The sequence below is a fragment of the Lepisosteus oculatus genome, chromosome 5 (genome assembly GCF_040954835.1).
Source record: "Lepisosteus oculatus isolate fLepOcu1 chromosome 5, fLepOcu1.hap2, whole genome shotgun sequence".
Taxonomy (NCBI): Eukaryota; Metazoa; Chordata; class Actinopteri; order Semionotiformes; family Lepisosteidae; genus Lepisosteus; species Lepisosteus oculatus.
The window spans coordinates 20637431-20663240 of record NC_090700.1 but is presented as its reverse complement, the minus strand read 5'-3'; the positions used below and the strand labels follow the sequence as shown (position 1 = coordinate 20663240).

The 25810-nt window shown below is 41.6% G+C and overlaps 1 protein-coding gene across 2 annotated transcripts; it reads left to right on the top strand.

Annotated features, from left to right (window-relative positions):
* The first annotated feature begins 1062 nt into the window (after positions 1-1062).
* On the top strand, positions 1063-24729 carry LOC107076748 (epididymal sperm-binding protein 1-like). Of its 2 annotated transcripts, XM_015341838.2 has the most exons (10): positions 1063-1138; positions 1843-1875; positions 8296-8466; positions 9017-9190; positions 17411-17578; positions 19075-19245; positions 19677-19850; positions 22158-22325; positions 23651-23821; positions 24502-24729. In XM_015341838.2, the coding sequence occupies exons 1-10, from the start codon at positions 1102-1104 to the stop codon at positions 24531-24533; spliced, it is 1299 nt and encodes a 432-aa protein (XP_015197324.1). In that variant the 5' UTR covers positions 1063-1101; the 3' UTR covers positions 24534-24729. The 2 variants fall into 2 exon arrangements, with proteins under 2 accessions (XP_015197324.1, XP_069045864.1); XM_069189763.1 differs by lacking the exons at positions 8296-8466; positions 9017-9190.
* The last annotated feature ends 1081 nt before the right edge of the window (positions 24730-25810 follow it).

Here is a 25810-nt window from a genome sequence, read left to right as displayed (position 1 = left end):
AAAAGTCGTTAAATAGTTCTATCTGTCTTGAAATAGCTGTGTTGCCTAAGAAAAAAAGTGCCTCCTTTGGCCTTTTTTATTAATGGTAACACAACATTTGTTCCATCTCAGGTTTTTGGCCTTATGTCCTAAGTAATTGTATTCATTAACAATTTCTACAGTTGACCATTAATTGCAGTAGGTTGGATGGGTGTGGAATTGTTCCTAAAATTAATTAAATGTCCTTTGTTTTAAAGACACTTAACTTTTTAAGAGTTAACCATTTAGTAAAATCATGTACAACGGGCCCATGATATTTTCCTAATAATATGACAACAACTTTCCATAAGAAGACTTAATGCAATGTCTTGTCTGTGTGTTTGCTTACAAGTATAGGTGTACAGTACAAAATGTACAAAAGGAACTAAACACTGCCTTGTAACTCCACAAAGCGTTCTTTTAGGTAACTAAAAATGTTTCAGTTCCCAGAGGTGGTTTGTAACAAAGTATTTAAGTGATACTGTAAACATTTGGCAAAAGATTTTATAGTCAGACAAGACCAATTTGGACCTCTTAGGTGTAAATCCAAAGTGTTACATCTGATACAAATACAACATAGTGCATCACTCAATCAACACCATCCCTACTGTCAATTATATTGGTGGCAACATTGTCATTGTTCTGCTTCTAATCAGCAGGGATTAGGAAGCACGTCAAGACATACAAAAGATGGAGCAAAGTACTGGCAATTCCTAGAAGAAAATATAGACCTACTGTAAAACTAGGACAAACTGAACAGGAGGACTTTCTGCAGGTCAAGAACAAGAAAATTAATGTTCTTGGGTAGTTGACTCAAAGTCAGTGAATTGAATGGGAAGACTTGAGAGAGCTTTAGCAAATATATCAAGAAGAATGGGCAAATGGTATGCAAAGTTTATCAAAATCAAACTGAAATATGGTTTAAAATATAGGCCATTTTTGGCTGAGCTATCAGGTAGGGTATAATCAAATAAATATTAAGTACACACTTCATATACGCCAGTATAAATATCCCTCCCACATTATCTCATTCTTACATACAGTATAAGGGATACAGAGCAGTAGCAGAACACATCTGCAGGCATGAGACTCTGCGTTCTCTGGCTCACATTCCACCTGGGTGAGCTCCTGATCCTTTGTTTTGAAAAATTGTTTTTATATGACTTTTATACACTATGATAATCTCAAAATTATTGCAATTATAATGCTTATAACCTTATGCCTATACTTTCTGTATTATTTATTGGTTACTCTGAGTACTGATTACCTTGCATCTGTAAAAAGTTGTTTGTGTTTAAAACACTTCTTTTACTAACAAAATGTTATTGTGTTTCTGACATAATACGTAAACTGCAGGTAGTAACAAAATTAAGTTTTTGATAACAGAAAGGTATGAAAGGAAAGTCATCCAGCTGCTGGATTATATACAGTATCTGGCTATAAAAAAGGGGAAACGTGTGGAGAAAGAAAAAAATATGCTACTGTATGGTGCCTTAACTTCAGCTAAAATAAAGGCACAATGATCTCTTCAACTCTAAAACCTAGACTCTTGATTCGTTTCTTAGTCTCCTGAAGGGGGTTACCCTCAATCATCTGCCTTCAGTTTGATCCTGAAATATCTGTAAACACAACAGGGCAGTTCTCTGAAATCCTCAGTTAATAAAGCAGCAAAAGAGTTGTTAATTCTATAAACCATAGTAAAGTCTTCAATATTACTGTGTTCTTCATTAGTTCTAAAATTCTTATTTTTTTATTTATCATAATCAATTTGTGTAGTCACATAAGATGTGGAAATTTTAAATGTTTGCTATTTTGTTTTTGCAGGGTTCATTACTGGAAAATCCCTTGCGACAAAAGGTAAAAGAAAGTTTAATTATTTTGTATGTGTATGTATACAAAGTACGTTTGGGAACATACTTTGTGTAATTGTAAGACATTTAGTGGACTATATGTAACTTCATTTTACAGAAGCTAAATAAAATAATATAGAGAGCAAAGCAATCAGATATTAATGTGAGGAAATACTGTATGATCTCTCAACATTTTTTTCTATTCTGTTTAATTATGTAATTTGTGTTTATCTATCTTAATAATACAAACAGTAACTAATAACAGGAGAGGAAATGTTTTACATATAAAGAGTTGTGACATACAGCACAACCCATATGTTGTGTTACAGTACAGCCCACATGTAAGGAAGAATTGTGTGTGCTGACTCCTGCCTTAAGAAAAGAAATCTGGCATTTATTTTGATGAGAGTCAGTGTCAAAGATGGGCCTCAGCCTTCCACGGAGGGTTTCTGATTAGACCCTATGCGGTGCGGTGTAACCTGAGACAAATAGGAGGCGGACATCAGGGAAAACACACAAGGGTTTATTCAAAAAGGTAGTGCTCAGTGACAACAGGTGCTCCAGTGAACAGGGGAAAACATGCATCCAGGTACAAGCTAATCTATGGGGGTAAATCAGGGCACAGTCCAATAATCCTAAATGGGGCGATCCATCCAACCAGACAGACACAGGGAAATCAGGAACAGTCCAAGAACATACGGAGCCAGGTCCTCCAGAACCCCAGGCTCAGGGGGAGTGATGCCTCTGGCAAGGCCTGTGCCCTCAGACGACTCTGCGGTCTGGTTATATTCGGGCCTCTGGACATCCGTATCCTAACGCTGAGCCCTGAGTGTTGAAGCTCTAGGCTTGTATATCAACACTGATTCTTAACACCTGGAAATAATACAGCAATCAAACTAGGACTCGGGAATTTGGAGCACCCCCTAAGGGAAAACTTGCTAAACCCTAACAGTCAGCACCTCCAACTCTGAGGTTAAGGTTCTTCTGAATGAGGGAATGGGGAATAATGATGAAGAAGTAGGAGACAGGTTTTTAGACAAAGCTTTAAGTTTTCCTGACAATCTACCTCCCTCACCTACAGTATAGTCATGAGCTTTGGGTAGTGACCAAAACATTGAGATCATGGGACATTTTCGTAATAATAATAATAATAATAATAATAATAATAATAATAATAATAATAATTGCTTACACTTATATAGCGCTTTTGTAGCGGCAATGCTTGTTAACAGACAGAATTAAGTGTTGCTGTGCTTTCCTAAATGAGGCCCCATCTCTCTATTCATCTCTGTGGTGCAGCCACAGAGAAACTATTCATGCAGGCTGATTTAAAGATGCTTTCTTTTGATAAGGGATAGCTCCCAGATGGGGGTGCACTTAGCTAAGCCTGGCTATCATGATCAATAGTCATCCATTGGCGCCTATCTGTCTAGGGAGTGCCAGATGGACATCTGGACTGCATTCCTAGGTCTCAGGGGTAAGTGACTCATATCTCACCTTGATCAACCAATCAGGGACTGGTAGGGCCGAGTAACCCACGTGGGTCTCTAATGCCCATGAAACTTTCAGCCAATGAACGAGCAGAAGATCCTCCAGGTAAAACAGGCAACACAGAGCTCCAAGATTTCTAGAGCCTATTCTAAAAATAATTCTAAGGAGAATTCCAGGGGTGCGAGACAGTTCCAGGGCAGGACAGCCAAGGAGCAGAAAGGCTCCCAAGGGCAGGACATTCTCGCAGCGCACGTCCTGACCATCTTGAGACTCAGCCCGGACAACCACGGAACGGCCAGTGTGTCCGAGTGCCAGAACTTTCCTCTGTTCTAAGAGTCAAGAGCGGAGGTTGCCAGAGAGTAACCCGAGGATCCACCCGAGGTTAGCATCAGCAGCAAGCCTCGTGAACAGGTCGGAACTGTGGACAGCTGAATCACTATTCAGAACTAGCGCTTCATCAGGAACGAACCGGTCCTCTTCCTGACTTGCTGGCACCCACAGTCATCTTTTCTCCAGACATGAATTTTCATGTGTACAGTAAGCAAGACACTTAAACATGACAGCAGACGGAATATTACTAAGTGATATGTGAAAAGCCTAATTACGTGAGATCAGGATAATGTATGAAATGAGTTGTGTACAGAGCATAATAATAGATTATTTAATTATAGATTACAGCATAGACAGTTAAATATTTAAAGAAATGTTCAATATACAGTAGACATAAAAAGTAGAATTGATTGTGTGTTAATTGTTTAATCAGACTGTGTTTATCTTTTATCATGACAGATATCAAGATCAGATCACATTTTAGGAGTGATTACTGCAGGAATACTGATAATTCTGAAGGGTTCACAAACCATTTCTCACAAATGTACATAAGCTCACATCCATGATCCATGCATCCTCTGGTTTGGGGATGCAACCGAACCTGAGAACAGGAAAGCTTTGACTTGGTGGATTAACCATCTCTCTAACTAGGAGAGAGTAACTGAGAAAGTCCAACAGTCTGTGCACAAAACCTGGAAAGACCTACTGGAACAGTGGCCAGGGAACTTCACACATGACCATGCATCAACTACAGCGGAATAGCAGCTGGTTGAGGTCATGTCTTTTGCAGAAGAAGTCCAGAAAAGTTATAAGCCTGTCACGGATGTCGGAAAGGCAAGCCGTGGAATAGCAGAGGAGCAAAAAAAAGACCCCACGCGTAGCAGCAGAACGGGGGTTAACCCGAGCTCAGCTGGTCAGATCGAAACCTATGCCCTCAGGCCACGGATGTGGGGCAACCAGGTGCTAGGCGGGTCTCAGGATATCCGAACCTCAATGCTGAGCGAGGAAGAAAGAGTGACCTGGAAATATATAGCCCCAGACAGAGACACACTGGAAGGACAAGCAAAACACTGGAAACTAGGGACAGGACAGGGGTGTTACTCCTTGACCCCAACATGTAACCAGGTGGTTTCCCCTGATAGCACTCAGTGAAAATTCCAGGTCTTAGCTTCAGGTTACCACATGATTACACAATGGGACAGCAGAGGACAACAGCTAGGAGGTCAGATGGAGAAGATGACAGCAATAGCTACAGCAATGCATGACATAGCCCTCATCAGGGCTAAATTCAGGGTATCAGTTGATCCCTAGGAGCGGAACAGAATAAAGATAATGGGACCAGTCAAGTTGCTACCCTAAAGTGTGAGATAATCCCTATTTAGGACTTTGGTTATCCCACTAGGGAAGGAGTGCCAGAGGCACTGACTGTTGGAAAGGAGGATGGACCTGGTGAACCAATGCCAACACAAACAACTGTGGGCTTGATGTGTAGCACCCATGCTCTGAAGCTCCTTTGAGCTCTAGGCTATCTTTATCCTAAAACACCCTAAAGGAATGTTGTTCAGATTGACTCAGTTGAGTCTGCTGGTCTCTTTCTAGGATCAGAGGTACAGGTACTGTCCATCACCCAACAGACAATCAACCAAGGAGGGGACTGCAGGGTGCCTATCAGGACTATACCTAATAGCACCCTAACCAATCAACAACTGTGATGTTGTAACTTAAATGCTAGCAGAATTTTCATTGGATAACTCTCATCTTCTCTATCCAACTGAACTTGCAATTTGACTTTACCAACCCCTTAACTGCAAGCGCTCCATGTCAGGATTAAACCTTTCTTCTAGGGGCCAAAGCAAAAGAGTAAGTCAGTAAAAAGCAGAATTCTGCTCATGATATTCTTTCTGCAACAGAAGACAGCTATTTTTGTTGACATCTTAAATATCCAGGTATATTCAGCAAACAGCTATACTGTAGCTGGGATACATCATTACTGCCAACTGTCTCACTTGCAGCCAGATTCAAGCCAACAGCTCTGCAAAGACTGCTTTAAACAGACTCTTTCAGTGACAATAACTTCCCAGCAAAGCTTCCTCCGCAAGGCTAGGCAAAGCTCTCTCTCTTCTCTCTGCCCCATCAGGTTTGAATAATAAAACCTACAAGGTATACCATAACATACTGGACATTACAGTCAATATATTTTGTCTCTGAAGTTATGAACTCTGATCTTTGTAATCCCTGAGTGACGAGTCAAAATATTCTATTGCTTTTGTTATTTTGTTATGCATTTTTGGCATAATATCAATAAATAATATATCTAATTGTTACATAAAATAAAAACCCTTACATTGCTGCAATTCTAACGGTTGTGTGACCAGGCCATGGTATGTGGGGCACAGATACAGAACTCCAGAACAAGCAAGCCTTTTTTATAATGTTTTAACAACAAATATTGGATTGTCTAGGTGTATTTCAGCACATATTAACTTATTAATATCTCATTCAGAGTGTTTAGCTCCTGACAACAATTGAATACAGATTGCATCAAAATATAGAATCATAATTGGTCCAGAAATTCTGCATCTAGGTTATGTAGATTTACTAATTATTTGCACTTTAGCAGAATGGATAATTTTTTTTCTGTTTGTACAGGAAATTACTTGCATGCTCTCTAGTAGCTGGAGGGATTTTGAGGGCCCCATGTTAGCACAGAAATCAATGTCTCTGTGACCTCTTAAAATCAGACAGTCAAAAGCACAGTAGGACAATGATGCCATACCTTCACATATGTGGGCACCCAAAGGCCCATTTCTGAAAAGAGATTCAACAGATTTGTGATATAATGTTGAAAATAAAACATTTTAGACATTGTACAGATTAAAGTAAAACATTTTTATCTTACTATTGCAAAATAGCCCAATGTTCAGTGATAACAACCTACTGTAGGTCACTGTACAATGCAAAGGAGGTGGGGTTCTATTATATGGTTGAAGGTACTGAGTATACATTTGGTTGCAACTAAAGTATTTTTGGTGAAACCAAATTAGTGAAAGAGGGTTCCTTTGGTGAGTAATTTGAGTGCCTTGTACAATAAAAGGATGGTTAATTAGTGAGTGCTGGCATAATCTTGTTTTAATGCCTTTCTTGTCCTCTTGCTGAAGCCTGTCTCCAGGGTCTCTTTCTCTTCCCATTTTTGAACATGGTTCTGTGTTGTCAGCCACTAATTCTGTAACTTTTGCATTTAATACTGTTACAAATGAGAGGTTATAAAAATAAAGAATATCAGGAAATGACCAAGTGGATTAATCAATATGTAAAATAAATTACCATGATCCCCAACTTGTAAAGATTTTTGCCAAGAATATATCCAAACTGTCAGAATAGTTAGAGACACATGAATTCTTTGTTCTCTGGCACAGCTCTGGTGAAAAGAGTAATAATTCAGGCACACTGGGGTTAAACAAACATTTATTAATAATGACAATAAACACAATAAATTACAGACAACATAAACATACAACATAAAGTTACACAATGAACAAACTTTCAAATAAGGCATCCCAGAGGCTAACGGCCTTACCACCCAGATAAACTCCAGCCTGTTACAAAGTATTCAAACCCTTATATAATGCCTACAAAGACCAGAAAGAAGTCATATGCTGCCTTCTAAACTAAATAGAATAAACATACACTTACATCTCTCTTTGTAAACCCAAATGCTATAAAATAAATGGAAACTTATTTCCCTATTCTAAAAATGCACTCACTAACCAGGAGAGTCCTGTTTTTAACTGAGGGGTTCTTTACACAAGAAATCAGAGATCCCTAAAACTGATTAAATTCAAACTCTTGTAGCAGGGTTCCTGTCCTTACTTTGGCAAATGGACCTGTGCCGATTGCTGACTCTGGTCAATACCTCTTCTTGTAGGTAGAACGTCAGCGATAGGATTTCTTGGGATATTCTCCTTGAAAACCAGTAATTGGAAATTAAACAAATTCCAGGAAATGAAAAACAGATAAACGTCTTATCTATAGTGCTTGGGCAAGGTACCGCAGTGAACGCTGGGTGACTCTATTAATTGGAGCAGCTGTAGGCAATGAAGTTACTATTACATTCCCATGTGGCTGTCTAAGCACTAAGCACGATTCTTGGGCTGAGGGTGCCCTCCAGTGGATATTTGGGAGTGAAAAACGTTGGCTGTGCTACACTCTCTTTACAAGGTTCAAATACTTACTGTTGCTCCAATCTAGTCTTCTCGGATGATTTGGAACAAGGAACTCTCTCCCTCTTTCTCATTTTTTCCTCTTCCCCTTCGCTTGACTTTATCATCCTTATATGGTGTTTTTTCTGAACTGTTAATTGACCTGTAATCATTTACTTGGACCTTAATGAACTAAGGTAAACCAAGGTAAACATAGCCAGATGTTACCCATCTAGATTCTTAGAGACACTTCTGTAGTCACCTATACAGTAGCTGTAACAATATTTACTGTACTGTATGTAAATATTGTTATTTTTTTCACACTCTGAAAACCAAGTTTTTGGACATGGAAAACAAGGGAAACACAATAACTGCTTCCAGTTCACTTTCAGTTATTTTTCATACAGCTATTATCACAGTGGGTGGCAATGATCCTGGGAAAGAATGTATCTTCCCCTTCAAGTATGAGGATAAGATGTATTTCCAATGCATAATCAAGAACAACAACAACATTCCCTGGTGTGCGACAACCAGTGATTATGCCAAGGACCAAAAGTGGGGAAACTGCGCTATCATTGGTAGGTAATCTGTGGATGCTGAATCAAATCAACTAAACTTAAGTGGGTCATTATGGAGGTTACAAAATTACACCTTGCAATTGTATAATAAGCCAATTGTTGATGCATTTATTAAGTGTTACAAATAACAAATTATCTTCTGCAAGTAAGCATATGGTAAGGATCAGGGTGTGGTCCAGACTGTGGGCTGAATTACTGTAGTTACTAAAATATTCATCTCACATGATTAACACTTTATTAATATTTAACTCATTGTTTTTCAACCCATAATTTAGAATTGAATCTTTTACTCACCAATCACAAATTTAAAACTAACTTGCTTAATGTTTTCCAACATGCATAGAAACCCCCCTCAAGTACGAACTCTGGGTCTAAATGAGTTTTTTTTCTCGTGTGTTTTCTCTTACCTTTTGTGAAATTTGAGAAGCCTTGCAAAAGTACAATGGGCTCTTATGGAATTTTTGATTAAAACAATGACACACTGGTACATTAAAAGGGCTCATATGAAACATTTTTATTTTCACCTTGAGCTTCTTGTTTCTTGACCCAGGTTCTCCTACCACTGGTGGAAACAGCAACGGAGCTCCCTGTCAGTTCCCCTTTACCTACCAGAATAAGCAGTACTACTACTGCACTACTTATAATGAAGGATCAAAACTTCCCTGGTGCGCTACGGTCTCTAATTATGATAAAGATCCAAAGTGGGGATACTGCCCTACATCAGGTAAGTTAGTGCTATGTTCTTTATTATCCCAACAAGTCCATTGTGTTTTATTTTCTTTGAAATGTAAATGGTATAACGGTATGGTTAGAGATGCTACAGTAGCTCACAGTTCTTGTTTCCTGGTTTATGACTGGATTATTTTTGTCCAGGTGCTCCAGTTTTCTCTTACCTCTCAGAGATGTGCTGGATAAGTTAATTTGTGTGTTTAAATTGTCCCTGACATCCTGTGTGCTGAGTGAGCCCAACCATGTACTACAATCCTCTCCAGAGTGTAGTCCTGCCTTGTGCCCTATTCTTTTGGGATACTGTCTGTGTTGCTGCAACACTAACCAATAATAAGTGGCTCTCTTGTAATGAATGGTTTGTCCTCTGGAGTCACAAGTCATTCTCTCCCTTCATGTCTTTGAGCTTTGCCGCTGCAACTAGTAATCTTTTGAGAATCCTGAAAGTAAATCCATTGTATGTAGACTGCACTGAAAATTAACATTAAAGTTCATATCTCACAAATCATTGCCACCATAAGTATTGTAACAATAGGGCACTAAAAAGACAAACAGGCTTGGGTACATGATGCAAAAATCTCAAGGACTTCTGTAGATTATGCCGGTTCAGGGACGCCAAATATGTAATCATAGTGGCTTTCTGAAGGCACCAGTTCTGTAGGGTTTGGGCATTTACTGAGACAATTATTAATTGTAGCAGTAAATCACAAAGTTGATTCTTTTGATGGCTTTAGAATCCAACCATGCGACATAACTCAAACAACGCGCACACACAGGTACTAATACACGAGGATACATTTATTAATACATAGAATATGCATATAAACCTAACAGATCTTATCGAGAGGGTTATCAGAATACAAAAGGTATATTCGGTCAGTTACAAAGAGTTACACATATCAAGAGGACATACGTTCAGTATATCATTCATTAAGACCGTTTCGTAAAGTGAACTTGGTTACAACTTCTACATTAGATACTCAAACAAGTACATAACTCTTAGGAATTAAATTGATATCAACTGGTTGGGATAACAATTGAATTCTCGAGCTGTAATGCATTGAAGTTGAATACTCATCCAATCTCTGGGGATTCAGATCTCCTGCGGGCACAAAGAAACAGTTGCAGGCTTGTTGCTGTCCAATCCGCGCTCTCTGGCTCCGTGCCAGGCTGTGATGTGCGGCTTGCGACGGTGCGCTGCTGATGCTCACTGTTGGCTTTAACTAGCAAAGTTTGTGCACAGGAGAAAAGATGACTGTGGGTCCCAGCAAGTCAGGAAGAGGACCGGTTCATTCCTGGTGAAGAGCTAGTTCTGAATAGTGATTCAGCTGTCCACAGTTCCGACCTGTTCACGAGGCCTGCTGCTGGTTACTCTCTGGCAACCTCAACTCTAGACTCTTAGAACAAAGGAAAGTTCTGGCACTCGGACACACTGGCCGTTCCGTGGTTGTCCGGGCTGAGTCTCAGGATGGTCAGGAGGCGCACTGCGAGAATGTCCTGCCCTTGGGAGCCTTCTGCTCCTGGGCCGTCCTGCCCTGGAATTCTCCTTTGAATTCACTTTAGAATTGTTGAATCTGAATCTGAATCTGAATCTGAATCTTCCCTTCTGAATCTCTCAGGCTCTCTGTGTTGCCTGTTTTTACCTGGAGGAACTTCAGCTCATTGATTGGCTGAAAGTTCCATGGGCATCAGAGTCCCACGTGGGTTACTCGGCCCTACCGGTCCCTGATTGGTTGATCAAGGTGAGATATGAGTCACTTAGTCCTGACACTTAGGAATGCAATCCAGATGTCCAACTCGCACTCCCTAGACAGATAGGCGCCAATGGGTGACCATTGATCATGATAGCCAGGCTTAGCTAAGTGCATCCCCCTTTGGGAGCTGTCCTTGGACCTTAAATCACCTTGCATGAATGGTTTCTCTGTGGCTGCACCACAGAGATGAACAGAGAAATGAGGCCTAATTTGGGAAAGCTCAGAAACACTTAATTCTGTCTTATTATTAAGCCTCGCCGCTACATATCCCCCCTTTTTGAAGGCCACGAGGTCCCGAGGCATTGTTGCCTTCAAAACAAAACAGAGTTAAGTGATGTCCCTTGCCCTTAGAACATTAACCTTAAATGTCCACATTACTCCTCGAGAATTCATACCGGAACCAGCATTGGGTACAAACAGGATGAATAACATCTGGAGTATGTATAAACATGGTAGGAGACATTATCTAAGTCTAGGAATTACACATCAGGAAGTTCACTGTCAATATCTGATACCTCTGTGGTAGATATTTGGGGAGAAGTCACTTCCTTTCTTTTGACATGCTACCTTTGACTCATTCGTGCTACCCAGAGTACATCTTGATGTGAGAGTACAGCATTCAGAGTACACTGTCAGTCATGATCCAGCTTCCCGGCAGTAGTGTTACAATAACAACAGTTCCTGTTCCCAGCCCCCCGATAAACCACAACACCTGTGTTGGGTATCTGCTAGGGTGATTTGGAGGTTTGTTCCATTAAAGCAAACTAACTACCTGTACCTCTTCAGGGCTTACTGTTTCTTGGATTTCTATCCAATTCCTTAGTGTGGCACCTGAAGGCATCCATGACCTCAAGTTTGGTCTTATATTGTCTGGTTCCAGACCGTACAGTGTTAAGTTACCATGCTGTACTATGGCCTCCTCGGGAACTTACAGGAAAACTGTTTGATTAGGTAGCTGCATTGTGGTAGCTGTATCATGCCCGTCACAAGTCATAGTGTCTGTTAAATGTGGTGTGCTGACCAGCCATTTACTTCCCACCTGCTCTTCGTGGGGTTCATTAACCTCCCTCTGCTCGTTAGTAGCTTTACACCCTTCATTGGTGAATCATTTAGACACAGCCAATGGATAGCTTTGATAGCCATACCCATCTCAAGATTTGGAACCGAATTCAATCTTGGTTTGCCTTCTGGGTGAGCTATGAGCGATGGGGTTAATGTCACATACTCCTCTACTGAGAAGAGTGGAATCAAGTGGGTTGGGATTTGTGCCATGGTTAGACTGGCTACAGTGGCACTAAACTCCCTTAACAGGTCTTGTGTCAACATTCTGGCCTGTTGCACACAAGCATAAACCCACTGTATAACACCAACAATCATGTCCACTGGTTGGGGAATAAGATTTAACCCTGTTGCATAGGAAATTGCCTGTAGGGTATTCCCTAAGCTTTCCAACTTTTGCTGCTGTCGATACAGTCTGTCACTACCCTCTGGCATCTCTGACCCCTGCCTTCTTGGGGCAGTCAGGGTGAGAGTGCCAGTAGCACACAAACCTACCAGAAATAGCAAATGCACAACAGTGGTGGCAGCAATCAGTCCTCCCAAAAGTCTTTTCGGGTGGCTGATCCCAGTCATCTCCTTCTGAGTGACTGTTGCCTTTCTAAGCTGGCGCAGCGTGTACATGGTGTCTTTCTCAGTATGCCATGTGGCATCTTGGGCACCAACCTCCTGGAAATCTGGGGAGATCTGACGCAGCGGCTGATGCTGCTCCTCCTTTTCCAGGGCATCTGCTTTTTCGATTTGTTCATGCCTGTGCTCTAGGAACCCTGCAGGGGGCGGTGCAGCGGTGGAGCATGCCTGACCCTCGGCTGAGTGGTCATCTGGAGCACCTGAGTGATCTGGGATTGTTATCCTATTCTCACTGTTCAGGTCCACCCTGCACACTTCCCGATTGAGGAATCCTTCTATCGGCATGTTTACAATCGTTCGCTGGGGGTAGGTGTAGGACACCTGCTCGCTCCCCCCTTCCCTCCCTAGGGGTTCAGGGAGCTGCCCCAGCACTGGGATAGCTAGTTCACTATCTTTGAACTCACTATCACTCACCAGGCCCATGTCAGTGCAGGCGGGGATTCTGACACTTCTCTTTGCGATGTCCTGCACTGGCAGGTGGGTGACTTTACCATCCAGCTCCAGTCTGGCTGAACCACTGTTGGTCAGACTCAGACTGACAGACTGAGCTGGTGGCTGTAAGAAAACCGGCTCGGCTTTCATTCCCTGTCCCTTCTGGGGGACTGGGTGTGTAGGCAACCCTGCCGTTGAGGCAGGAACAATCAGGTCAGTCTCACTCACTACCTGGTAGTTGTGAGAAATAATGTTACCTGACTGCAGGTTCCCTGGGTCACAGCAGAGGGAATCGGCATCTGGGATCAGGTGTGTCCACAGCGCAGTAGTCTCAGCGTCCAGCTGGACCTCCTGTCTAACCTGTGAATGTTGCACTAGGGGCACCTGGCGGTGGCCCTGCGACAGCTGCTCAAGCAGATCCTAACTAATAGAGGACCTCTCAGGGCTAAGGGTGAGGGCTACATCACCAACCTGCTCTCCTGCCATCTGGATCCCTTCCACCACTGCGGGGTTGTGTACCTGAACCCTCTTGGGTGCCAGGGTGCACAGGGAAAGCTCCTTCTCATCGCCAGGTGGGGAGATCTGCTCCTCTTTAGGGATGTAAAAGGTGTGTGCTTTACCTGGTGGATCAGGCGGCTGCTTGGAGCACCGCTCCTGTGGCAGGGAGGCTGTTGTGACATCAGCCGGGACACGACTTCCCTGTGTATCTGGGGAACAAGGAAATATTTTTATTTCTTGTCCAGAGGGAACAGAAGGAATCTCCGCATAGGCTTCTGTGTTCGGTGGGCACTGTGTGAGCACAGTCTGCCTCTTGGCCCCCCTTTCCTTCTGTACAGAAGGCTTAGGAGCCTTGACCTGTTTCCACACCTTGCCTTTCTGGTGATTCACCAAAGGTTCCTCTCTGAGTCGCATGCCCTTTTCTTTTTCTACCCGTTTGAGCTTGCCGTGTGACATCAAACACCTTTCAACCTCAGTGTCAATCAGTGTCTCACTGGGTAAGACATCTCCCATGGCAGCCTTGAGGTAAAAGCTTCTTGCTTTTCCTCTGCGTTTTACTGCCTGCTCTGTGACTTCAGGGGTGGAGTCAGCACTCACTTGGGAGTGGCTGACCTTATCCAGGCAGGAACCATTCCGCTCAATCAGATAGACTGAGGGAGGGAGAGGGGGCGGGTCTCCGCCTCCTCCAGTGGAGAGTATCAGCTCATTCACGCTTCCGGCAGCCTTGGGGAACGGTTGTCCCTGTCCTAATAAAGGTTGTTCAAGCCTGGCCAGGCGGGCGGCTACTGAATCCTTTTGTTCAGCTTTTTCTAGCCCTTTCCCTCCCCCGGTGTTCTCATGGCACTTAGGACGCTGGGTGCGGTCCTGTGTGAGTGCTTTGGAACGGGGCTTAGCCAGCTCAGGAGCCTGTGCTCCTTCGAGCAGGGGGGAATTAACCCTGCTGGCTCTGACGGCGAACGCAGTCGCTTTAGCAACTCTTTGCTCAGAGCGACTTTGGACATCATACTCCCAGGCTTTCTGCACGAATCTCTTGATATCAGTCATTTTCATGGTCTGTGCATCTGTATGCATTAAGATCATCTTTCTGACTGACGGGTGGAGATTCGCAATGAATAAACCCTTGAAATGTGTGTTCTCTTCGCAACCCTCATCATTTCGCCCTGCAAAATAAGTTCGTCTAAGTCTCTCGTAATATTCGCGAGGGGACTCTGCTCTCTCGTGCTTAATGTTAAGAGCGGCGGCTATCGCAGCAGTCGGGTCAATAAACGCACTGTATTCTTCGATAAGTGCTTGACACAGCTCCTCAAAATCATTACAGACTTCTTTCATCTGCCTAGCCATCCACTCATGTACGGCTCTGCTGGTAGTTTTTCTAACCAGAAACACTTTCTCCTGTTCTGTGGCGTTTGGCAGGTACTGCAGGTTATACCTGAGGTCTTGAATATAACTCTCGATATTATTCTCTGACACTGCGGGGTCAAATCTCTCTATGTCCTTCGCTAGCTCTCTCAGAGAATGGAGATTTATTCTACTAGCTTCTCCGCTGACGGAGATATGGAAGAGATCGTGGTCAGACCTGTCGCTGCTAGAGAGAGTGCTTAATAGCGACTCAAATTCAGACCTTTTAGCAACCATCGTTAAACTTAAAGAGTATTACTTTTAAGTACGAAATCACAGTTTTACCACAGAAAACCACAAGATCAAGTATGCAATCAACCCGGTAGATCGCAAAAGATCACAAAACAATCAAGCACTGCTTAAAGAGCAAGGGGAACTTTTTCTTTCGGCTTTCAGCACACTGTATTGTCGTGTATGAAACCCGCGGCGTTTTATATTGAATTATTCCGCTTGGTTGACTCATTTCAGTCTTGCCACGCCCACCCAGGGACGCCAAATAATGTAGATTATGCCGGTTCAGGGACGCCAAATATGTAATCATAGTGGCTTTCTGAAGGCACCAGTTCTGTAGGGTTTGGGCATTTACTGAGACAATTATTAATTGTAGCAGTAAATCACAAAGTTGATTCTTTTGATGGCTTTAGAATCCAACCATGCGACATAACTCAAACAACGCGCACACACAGGTACTAATACACGAGAATACATTTATTAATACATAGAATATGCATATAAACCTAACAGATCTTATCGAGAGGGTTATCAGAATACAAAAGGTATATTCGGTCAGTTACAAAGAGTTACACATATCAAGAGGACATACGTTCAGTATATCATTCATTAAGACCGTTTCGTAAAGTGAACTTGGTTACAACTTCTACATTAGATACTCAAACAAGTACATAACTCTTAGGAATTAAATTGATATCAACTGGTTGGGATAACAATTGAATTCTCGAGCTGTAATGCATTGAAGTTGAATACTCATCCAATCTCTGGGGATTCAGATCTCCTGCGGGCACAAAGAAACAGTTGCAGGCTTGTTGCTGTCCAATCCGCGCTCTCTGGCTCCGTGCCAGGCTGTGATGTGCGGCTTGCGACGGTGCGCTGCTGATGCTCACTGTTGGCTTTAACTAGCAAAGTTTGTGCACAGGAGAAAAGATGACTGTGGGTCCCAGCAAGTCAGGAAGAGGACCGGTTCATTCCTGGTGAAGAGCTAGTTCTGAATAGTGATTCAGCTGTCCACAGTTCCGACCTGTTCACGAGGCCTGCTGCTGGTTACTCTCTGGCAACCTCAACTCTAGACTCTTAGAACAAAGGAAAGTTCTGGCACTCGGACACACTGGCCGTTCCGTGGTTGTCCGGGCTGAGTCTCAGGATGGTCAGGAGGCGCACTGCGAGAATGTCCTGCCCTTGGGAGCCTTCTGCTCCTGGGCCGTCCTGCCCTGGAATTCTCCTTTGAATTCACTTTAGAATTGTTGAATCTGAATCTGAATCTGAATCTGAATCTTCCCTTCTGAATCTCTCAGGCTCTCTGTGTTGCCTGTTTTTACCTGGAGGAACTTCAGCTCATTGATTGGCTGAAAGTTCCATGGGCATCAGAGTCCCACGTGGGTTACTCGGCCCTACCGGTCCCTGATTGGTTGATCAAGGTGAGATATGAGTCACTTAGTCCTGACACTTAGGAATGCAATCCAGATGTCCAACTCGCACTCCCTAGACAGATAGGCGCCAATGGGTGACCATTGATCATGATAGCCAGGCTTAGCTAAGTGCATCCCCCTTTGGGAGCTGTCCTTGGACCTTAAATCACCTTGCATGAATGGTTTCTCTGTGGCTGCACCACAGAGATGAACAGAGAAATGAGGCCTAATTTGGGAAAGCTCAGAAACACTTAATTCTGTCTTATTATTAAGCCTCGCCGCTACACTTCTAATGTAAGACTTGTAGTGAACATAAGAACCTTAGAGGTTAGAAACAAGAAGTCATTCTGACCATCTGGCCCATTTGGTCATTATTACCTAATTGATCCAAGGATCTCATCCAGCTGTTTCTTGAAAGGGGCCAAAATATCAACTTCAACTATATGGTTGGCTAACTTGTTCCATTTTCACATAATTGTTTGGGTAAAGAAGTACCTCCCAATCTAACTTTTAAGTGTACTTCCATGTCATTTCTACTTGTGTACTCTGGTTCATGTTTTGCTTTTTATTCTGAAGAAGTCCACTGTGTTTACATTCTCAGGGCCTTAGATGATTTTGAATTTGTGGATCAGACCGACATGTAGTCTTCTCTGTTCAAACTAAACATTTTGTGTTGGGGGGCTGGGGGCTTTTAATTTGGACTGAATCTGGACAAAAAATATGCTTTCAAACACACAATTTTATGGCTTCAGTTTCCAAATAGTTCTCCCACCAACTTGCAATTCACTGTCTCTCTTTTTCATACAGGTATTGTCACAGAGGGTGGCAATGATCCTGGGAAACACTGTGTCTTCCCCTTCTACTATGGCAAGGAGCTATATTTCCAGTGCACAACCAATGACCATGATCACCTCTGGTGTGCAACCACCAGTGATTATGACACAGATGGGAAGTGGGGAAACTGTCCGGAAAGTGGTAAGAGTTCAGTGTATAATCATTAGGCGAAACATCCTGAACATCAAAACAAACAATTCAGTTGTCCCTTAACAAATTGTCCAATATATTATCATGGAAATGACAGTCTGTCATGCTTCTAGCAAGTCTGTCACGCCTGACATCCCTCCCCCAGAGGGCGCTCCACTACTCCCGTTATTGTTCCTGTGATTGTGACTAAGCTTCCCCAGGTGTACCGTTATGTGTCCTGTTATTTAAAGACTAGCTCCTCCAGTCCTCGTGGCTAAACATTAGGGTACCCTACGTCCATCTCCTGAGGGCATAGGCCTCAACCCCGACACCTCCCGTTTCCTGAGCCCTGGGTCTGGACGATCTCGCCCCATCACCCTTGGACCTCCATCTTTTGCCCGTGTTCGTGTTTTACCCCTTCCCAGAGATTTTAACCTTGTCATGCCCCAGGATGGATAACTTGTTGATGGACTCCCGGACTGTGCCCTGACCTGCCTTTGGACCTGTTTGGATTTGGATGCCATTCTCCCCCGTTCACTGTCTCATGGATTATTTTCTGCACTATTAAAGCCCTGTGTGTTCTCCCATAGCACGCCTCCTGTTTTCTCCAGCTCTTACCGCATCGCGTAGGGTCTACTACAAGACCCGACACAGAGTTCTGTCCATGATCGTAACAAAGTCCACTGATATTTTATTAATCATACATTAAAATAATAAATTCATTATGCTGGTCAAGTCTTCTAATCATGACTCATAACCGAGCCGAGAGGTGCAGTTGCACTGTTGCCTTAGTAAATGGCCAGTTTAAATATAGAGACAAATTGATTTATTCCATTCTAGCATATTTTGAATAAAACACTATGTATATACAATGAGCAAAGAAATTGTGCGAAGTCTGCTAATGGATTGTCTTTTAAACCATTTACAATTTATAGTTATATAACTTATTTGCAAATTTTCACAGATTCTTTGATGAGTTTCAATACATGCTTTAAAACTAGTATTTCCTATATCTCACTGTGTTTTAATTAGAGAATAATGTGAAATCTCTTAAAAGTGTCTCCAGTCTCTAAGCTGACACAGGACATGTATTTTCTTTAGCAATCCTTTCATTTTAAAGGCCAGCAATGAAGTTCCAGCACAGTGGTCAATAATCATGGTAGGAAAAGGGTCTTTAATGCAAGTGCATTTTTGAGCTTTTGTGAATCCCAAAAGCAAAATCCATGTTCTAAACTGATCTGAAAAGTCTTGCTGTTCTTTGATCTCACAAATCAATGCACAATGATTGTAAAAATCCATGTGTGAATAAAAAAATGTGTGGGGTCAGAACAATTTGATTTGTACTATGACAACAATCGTTTTTTTTTCTGGTATTCAAACAATTCTATTCCCAATACTTTGTACTTTAGATTTCTTATCTGTAAAGCAGTTTGTTTAGACATGAAGGATAAAAGTAAAATCAAACCTGAAGTGTCGTTTGCAGTTCACCGTTCCCCTTTCACATGCAGGTATTGTCACAGTGGGTGGTAATGATCCTGGGAAACACTGTGTCTTCCCTTTCTATTATGAGGACCAGCTGCATTTAAAATGCACAACCAAGAACAATAACCACATTCCCTGGTGTGCAACCACCAGTGATTTTGCTAAGGACAAAAAGTGGGGTAACTGCCCTTTCTCTGGTAAGTTATCTGCTCAGATACTATAATTGCCACATTCTGCCCTTTAGATCTCCCAAAATCTGATGCTTTCAAAACAAAGAGTAGAACTGAAAACTTTTACTCACCTATTGCAAATGTCAAAACTATAACTTGGTGGATGTTTTCTAAGGTGTATGAAACCTGCCATGAAGTACTCGATTTGGGATCTGAAACTGGGTCAACATCCAGGAGTCAGTCTGGCTCTAAATTAGTTTTTTTCTCATGATTTATGTCTTACCTTTTGTGCAAATTCAAAGAAGTTTTACCAAAGAAACAATGGGCTGTTATGGAAGTTTTGTTGAAAACAATAAAGTTCTATATATCTTTGTCATATAGTAGTTCAAAGTGCTAAATTATACAGCTCACATGACACATTTGAGTTTTCATTTTGAGGTACTATCTTCTCAACCTAGGATCTCCTACCACTGGTGGAAACAGCAACGGAGCTCCCTGTCAGTTCCCCTTTATCTACCAGAATAAACAGTACTACTACTGTACTACAGAAAATGAAGGATCAAAACTTCCCTGGTGTGCTACTGTCTCCAATTATGATAAGGACCCAAAGTGGGGATACTGCCCTACATCAGGTAGGTTACTGCAGTGTTCATTAGTGCACAGACCTAAATGGATGGATGGCATTTATACTATAGAAGGACATAAAAGTGCTTTATACGAGTGCAGGGTGGCACAATAGAATGAGTCTTAGCACTGTTAGCATACAGCCATACACCTCCAGGGTCCCTGAGAAATCATTGACACATACAACCCCTCCAAAATCCTTACAGTACCAATGTGCCATCTCTATTTTTTGAGTTTCTTCTGTCTCAATCTCAGGAAGACTGAACAGACTCCTCCCATCTTCAGGTCTTCCTGGGCCTCTTTTCATAACTTACATAATAATTAATTAATTAATTGCTTACACTTATATAGCGCTTTTTCTGGACACTCCACTCAAAGCGCTTTACAGGTAATGGGGTCTCCCCTCCACCACCACCAATGTGCAGCATCCACCTGGATGATGCGACGGCAGCCATAGTGCGCCAGAACGCTCACCACACATCAGCTATTAGTGGGGAGGAGAGCAGAGAGTAATGAAGCCAATTCATAGATGGGGATTATTAGGAGGCCATGATTGGTTAAGGCCAATGGGAAATTTGGCCAGGACGCCGGGGTTACACCCCTACTCTTTTCGAGAAACGCCCTGGGATTTTTAATGACCACAGAGAGTCAGGACCTCGGTTTTACGTCTCATCCGAAGGACGGCACCTGTTTACACAACTAGTGGTCCATAACCCCTCACACAATATAGCACCAGCCACTGCGATATTCAGACCAGCTTACTCTTTATAAATCACTGTCCTTCTTCACTAACTTTTCCAGCTGATCTTGCTTGGATACTTCTCTATATTCACTTGTTAACCAGAACACTCTGACACAGCAGCAGTTGGGTTATTCTCTGAGATGGCCAATAGATAGGCATAGGGACACTGTGCTGTGAGGCGAAGATACATTGCTATCTTGCCAAGTGATGGCCTGTTCTCAAGAGGATCTTACACTTCTGATCAGCCCTGGCACACTAAGGCAGCCCTGTTCCTTCATTGCACAGCACGTCTTTCCAGAACCTGGGATTCCCCGCAGTACAGCCTAGGCTACATCTTCTTCAAGCTGCCAAATAGCACACTAAGTCTTACAAGTCTGTAAGCCCAGCCAATTCATTACTGGCAAGACCTTTCCTGAGGATATCTCACTCTCTTTCCTTCCAGGCAGGAGTCTAGATACAGTTTGAAACCTCTTTTCAATAAATAAACAATACAACATGTCAACAAGAACATAAAATAAATTGAAAACAATAATTTTGCCACTTTTTGTAGTCATAAAGCACATTAAGCATAGGCAAAGACAATATTGTCATACGTTTACATGCATACAAGACTCTACATTTTGACAAATCAAATATGAAAAGACAAGTTCCATGTTAAAAAGTAGGAAAAAAAACAGAATATTTCTGCTGTTGAGCCTTCTTCTTCTTTCGTATGGTATTATTTTGTTTTTCAGCACAGAATTAAACTTCACTTGTTCCTTTGCAGCCAAGGCCTGCTGATGTAGCTCCATACTCAAACATGTTGACCAATCTCTATATCAGAATAAGAAAAGGTTAAAAACTTGATTAGCAAAATTAGCTTTATTACCCTCCATGAGAGAGTGAATTCTTCATGCAGAATCTGTCCAACTGTAACTATTCCTTTTCCTCATGTAGAATCTCACATCTCACAAGACTCTTTCAGACCACATTTTGCAGCTTTTTACAATTAACGGGAGGCCATCTTGGGTCAAGGATATAGGATATACCCTATACCAATAGGGATGGATTTTGAGTCACCTCTCAAAACACCAAAGCACTGAAGTCAGTTCTAGATCTGAGTGAGAGGAGTCTATATGTTCTCCAAGTGTCTGCATGCTTTCCTCCAGATTGTCTGGTTTCCTCCCACCTTCCAAACAGATGTTGGCTACATTAACTGCTGTCTGTATATTGTCATAAAAACAATAAGCATCAAACAGCCAAGTGGTAGAGTAGTTAGCATTGCTGCTTCAAGTCTTCTGTTTTGTGGGTTTAAGCCCAGCCTGGGATGCCTTCTGCATATCATTTTTATGATTGTCTGTTCCCCAGATTTATATCCTCTCATCTTTCAAAGACTGCTTTAATTTATATTAACTGGTGTCTGCATTGTATCTGCATGCTTTTGTGCTACACAAGTCCTGCAAAGGATTTGGATCCCATCCCGTCCTTTTCTTCTAGGATACAGCTTGGGTTGCCAGTAATAAGTGGCTCTTCAGTGGCTCTCTTGCAGTTGCAGTTGCTTGCTTGCAGTTCACTGTCCCTCTTTCTCAAACAGGTATTGTCACAGAGGGTGGCAATGATCCTGGGAAACAATGTGTCTTCCCCTTCTACTATGGCAAGGAGCTATATTTCCAGTGTACAACCAAGGACCATAATAATCTTTGGTGTGCAACTACCAGTGATTTTAACACAGACCGGAAGTGGGGGAACTGCCCTGACAGTGGTAAGCAGCCAGTGTATAATCAGCAGAAATTGATAACAGAAACAGATTCTATTAAAATAACTCAATCCACTTAATGATGTAACCAGTAAGTACATTATCAGTTTTTATTTAAACCATACTCTACACCAAAAACAGTCAAACTAAATATTTATTAATGTTACTGCATTGAGATGAAGATCTACTGTAAGTAGCGTGGTTGGTGAGGAGAGGTCTGTTTAAGATTGTCTTTGATTCTTCTCCCTTTCACATACATTGAAACATAATAGATAAGACTTTAAGTAACACAGAAACCCTTACATTATCAGATTTATTTTGAATATTCCCATTGTTTGAGAAAAACAGCTTCTGAAGATCAGGCTCAATCTAAGGAAAGGCCACTACCCTTCAGTTGCACTAAACATGATAGTTAACCAAGATGATTAGTGGAGGTGTGGTGGACCATTGATACTGAAAATGTTTTTAAAATGAAGGTGTACATCATTGCAGCATATTTGAATACACTTCTGGACATAAACAGAGCAAATAAATTATCTTGGACAAATGTCTAGCTATTCTCCCTGCAGTGATGTGAGGGTTTTACTGCAATCACTGGAAAAAGTAGAAATTGGACCAGTAAATAGAGAGTACTTGATGACTTTTAGGAACCAATCTAACATAATAATTTACAGTCTCACATATGGATTCTAAATATATAATATACTGTACAATTTATTGATATACGGTAAACAAAACATGCATACTGTAACACAATAAATGGAATAGAATACAGTACATATTGTGAAACAATGTGCTGTGAACACAGAATGCTGATCGTTCACTTCAAAGATCACAGTGTAGCAGTGTAGCTCGTTGGTTCTATCGGTTTCATGTAATCTCATATAATTAAATCACATTCATTCTCAGATACAAGGTATTATGCATTTACTACCATGAACTGTCAATAATAATAATAATTAATAATTGCTTACATATAAATATAGCACTTTTCTGGACACTCCACTCAAAGCGCTTTACAGGGTAATAGGGACTCCCCTCCACCACCACCCTATTTACGCCCTATTTACAGTATAGTGTCCCCGTCGCTATACTGGGGCATTAGGACCCACATGGACCGCAGGGTGAGCACCCCCTGCTGGCACCACTAACACCTCTTCCAGCAGCAACCTTAGTTTCTCCCAGGAGGTCTCCTATCCAGGTACTGACCAGGCTCACACCTGCTTAGCTTAAGTGGGTTACCAGTTGTGAGTTGCAGGGTGATATGGCTGCTCGGCAGAAGTGTTGGGAATGAAGTGTTATTTACAATACACTGTCTCTTTCTTATACAGGTATTGTCACAGTGGGTGGCAATGATCCTGGGAAACACTGCGTTTTCCCTTTCTACTATGAGGACCAGTTGTATTTCCAATGCACAACCAAAAATAATAAGAACATTCCCTGGTGTGCAACCACCGGTGATTTTGACAAAGACCAAAAATGGGGAAACTGCCCTGTCTCTGGTAAGGGTTGGCTCACAACCAGCAAAAGCTAAATAACTTCATTTAGGCTCAAGTGGTCCAGTGACTGGGCCAACTCTAGGTCTGGACTAATTCAAAATATTGACTCGCTCACCAATCACAAATTCTGAAACTAAACCCTGACCTTTTTGAGTGAGTTGGTCTCATAATGAACATTATCACTAAATCTCGTCTTTAGTTTCTTTACCTCTAAAGGAGATGCACAGAAAGAATTGAAAGCTTATGAAATAAGTCATTCATTCCTGCATAGAGTATGCTGTCTTTAAACACAGAAAGTGCTTAATTGAAGTTTGGTGTTCATGTTATGAAAAGTAATAATCTGTGCATTCTCATTTTGATTTAAAAAAGATTTTGATTGTATTTTGTCAAATTGATCAAAAAGCTAATCTAACACTAAATGTCTAATTCTAGAATTTTAAATACAGAGTAAATTCCCAGATCAGAGGTTACAGATAATGCAACCCAATATTTTTAACCACATTTTTACACACAAGTGTAATTGCAGTTTGTCAGAATAAACTAACTACATATTTTTGTTATATCGGGCTCAGTCCTCTGTGTTAATACAACTATAATAAAAGTCTTATATAAAATGTTGTACATAATGGATTCTAAAAGGACATTAATTGTCATGACTATTGTTGTTCTTTTTTTCTTTGCAGGTAGTGAAGAAGATGCACCCTGCAAAGCATAATGATTAGTGCATCAGCTTGTCCCAGATTTAGAGGACATCTTGAATGCTAAAAAAAACGTTCTACATATGAAATCACTGAATCATAAAATCATATCTGGAAGTGATTTTTTCCTATTTCTTGTTCTTTACCATTTTCACATGTATCTTTAAAAACTTTTAAAAATTGGAGTTAAATAAAACAAGCTACTTCATTGAAGTTCAGATGTTCTTCTGTTGAGATTCCCTACAACCTGACATGAGGATAGCCTCACTAATAGGAACCAGATCACAACATCAAATGAATTAAGAGTGTGTCTTAGAGTCAGCCTTCTGCACTTAAGGACAGTTCTTGAACAAAGTGCTATGTACATTTTTAGAACTGGAAATAAAAGACCATGCATAAATTGAGGGAAAGCATGACAGACAAGTAATTTCAAAGATGTTAGAAAGAACAGAAGTATTGTAAAGTTCCAGTTATTTTGCATTATAGTAGAATGTGATTTCCAGCACAAATTTAAATAAATTAATTGATTACAGCAGCATTAACTGCTGTGTCATTCCTCCAATAAACACTCTTCACATGAAATTCTTTGGTTTGCAATGGTTCTAGTGGGCACAGAGCTACTGAGTGAGAACCCCTTGCATTTAGACTAGGTGTCTCCAGTCCAGGGGTCTGTTTTTACTCAGTTAACCAGGTATCTTTTGTAAACATATTGTTAAAAGTCAGGATTTTCAGTTTCATGAAGCAGGATTTAATTCTATCCAGTTAAGTAACTACAGCAACATATCCACTATTTTTAACCAGCTCAGGGACAGGTTAAATTAATCTGAACCTGAAGTTAATCTGACTTTGAAGTTAAGAGCTAACAGACCAATCAGCCACTGCAAAAAATGTCTCCTTTCTTCAGGGATCCAGTTGACATTATAGTTATGACGTGTTCATAACCTCACTACTATCCGTCCATTTTCCAATAGTTTCATCCAAGTTAGTGTCTCAGGGGAGCCAGAGTCAAGCAATGAGCACAAGCTCACTCAGTCTGCACACAGACACAGACATGCATACACTCACACCAGGACCAGTTTTCCCAGAAGCCAGTTAAACTACAAGTATGTCTTTGGACTGTGGGAGGAAACTGGAGCCTCTGGAGAAAACCCACAGAACACGGGGAGAACATACAAGCTCCACACTGATAGCTCCCAGGTAACTAAATCACAGAGCTCCAGTGTTGAGGCAGCAATCTTGTGCAGCCCCACAAGATAGTCCAGTAGGAGTTAATGTTAAGATGACAGGTCATTCT

Bases quoted from the DNA above. Each gene is read 5' to 3' on its own strand.
- LOC107076748 (XM_015341838.2), top strand. From the start codon at position 1,102: ATGAGACTCTGCGTTCTCTGGCTCACATTCCACCTGG. The intron at 8,467-9,016 runs GTAGGTAATCTG...TTCTTGACCCAG, and splicing joins GGGAAACTGCGCTATCATTG to GTTCTCCTACCACTGGTGGA. The intron at 23,822-24,501 runs GTAAGGGTTGGC...TTTTCTTTGCAG, and splicing joins GGGAAACTGCCCTGTCTCTG to GTAGTGAAGAAGATGCACCC.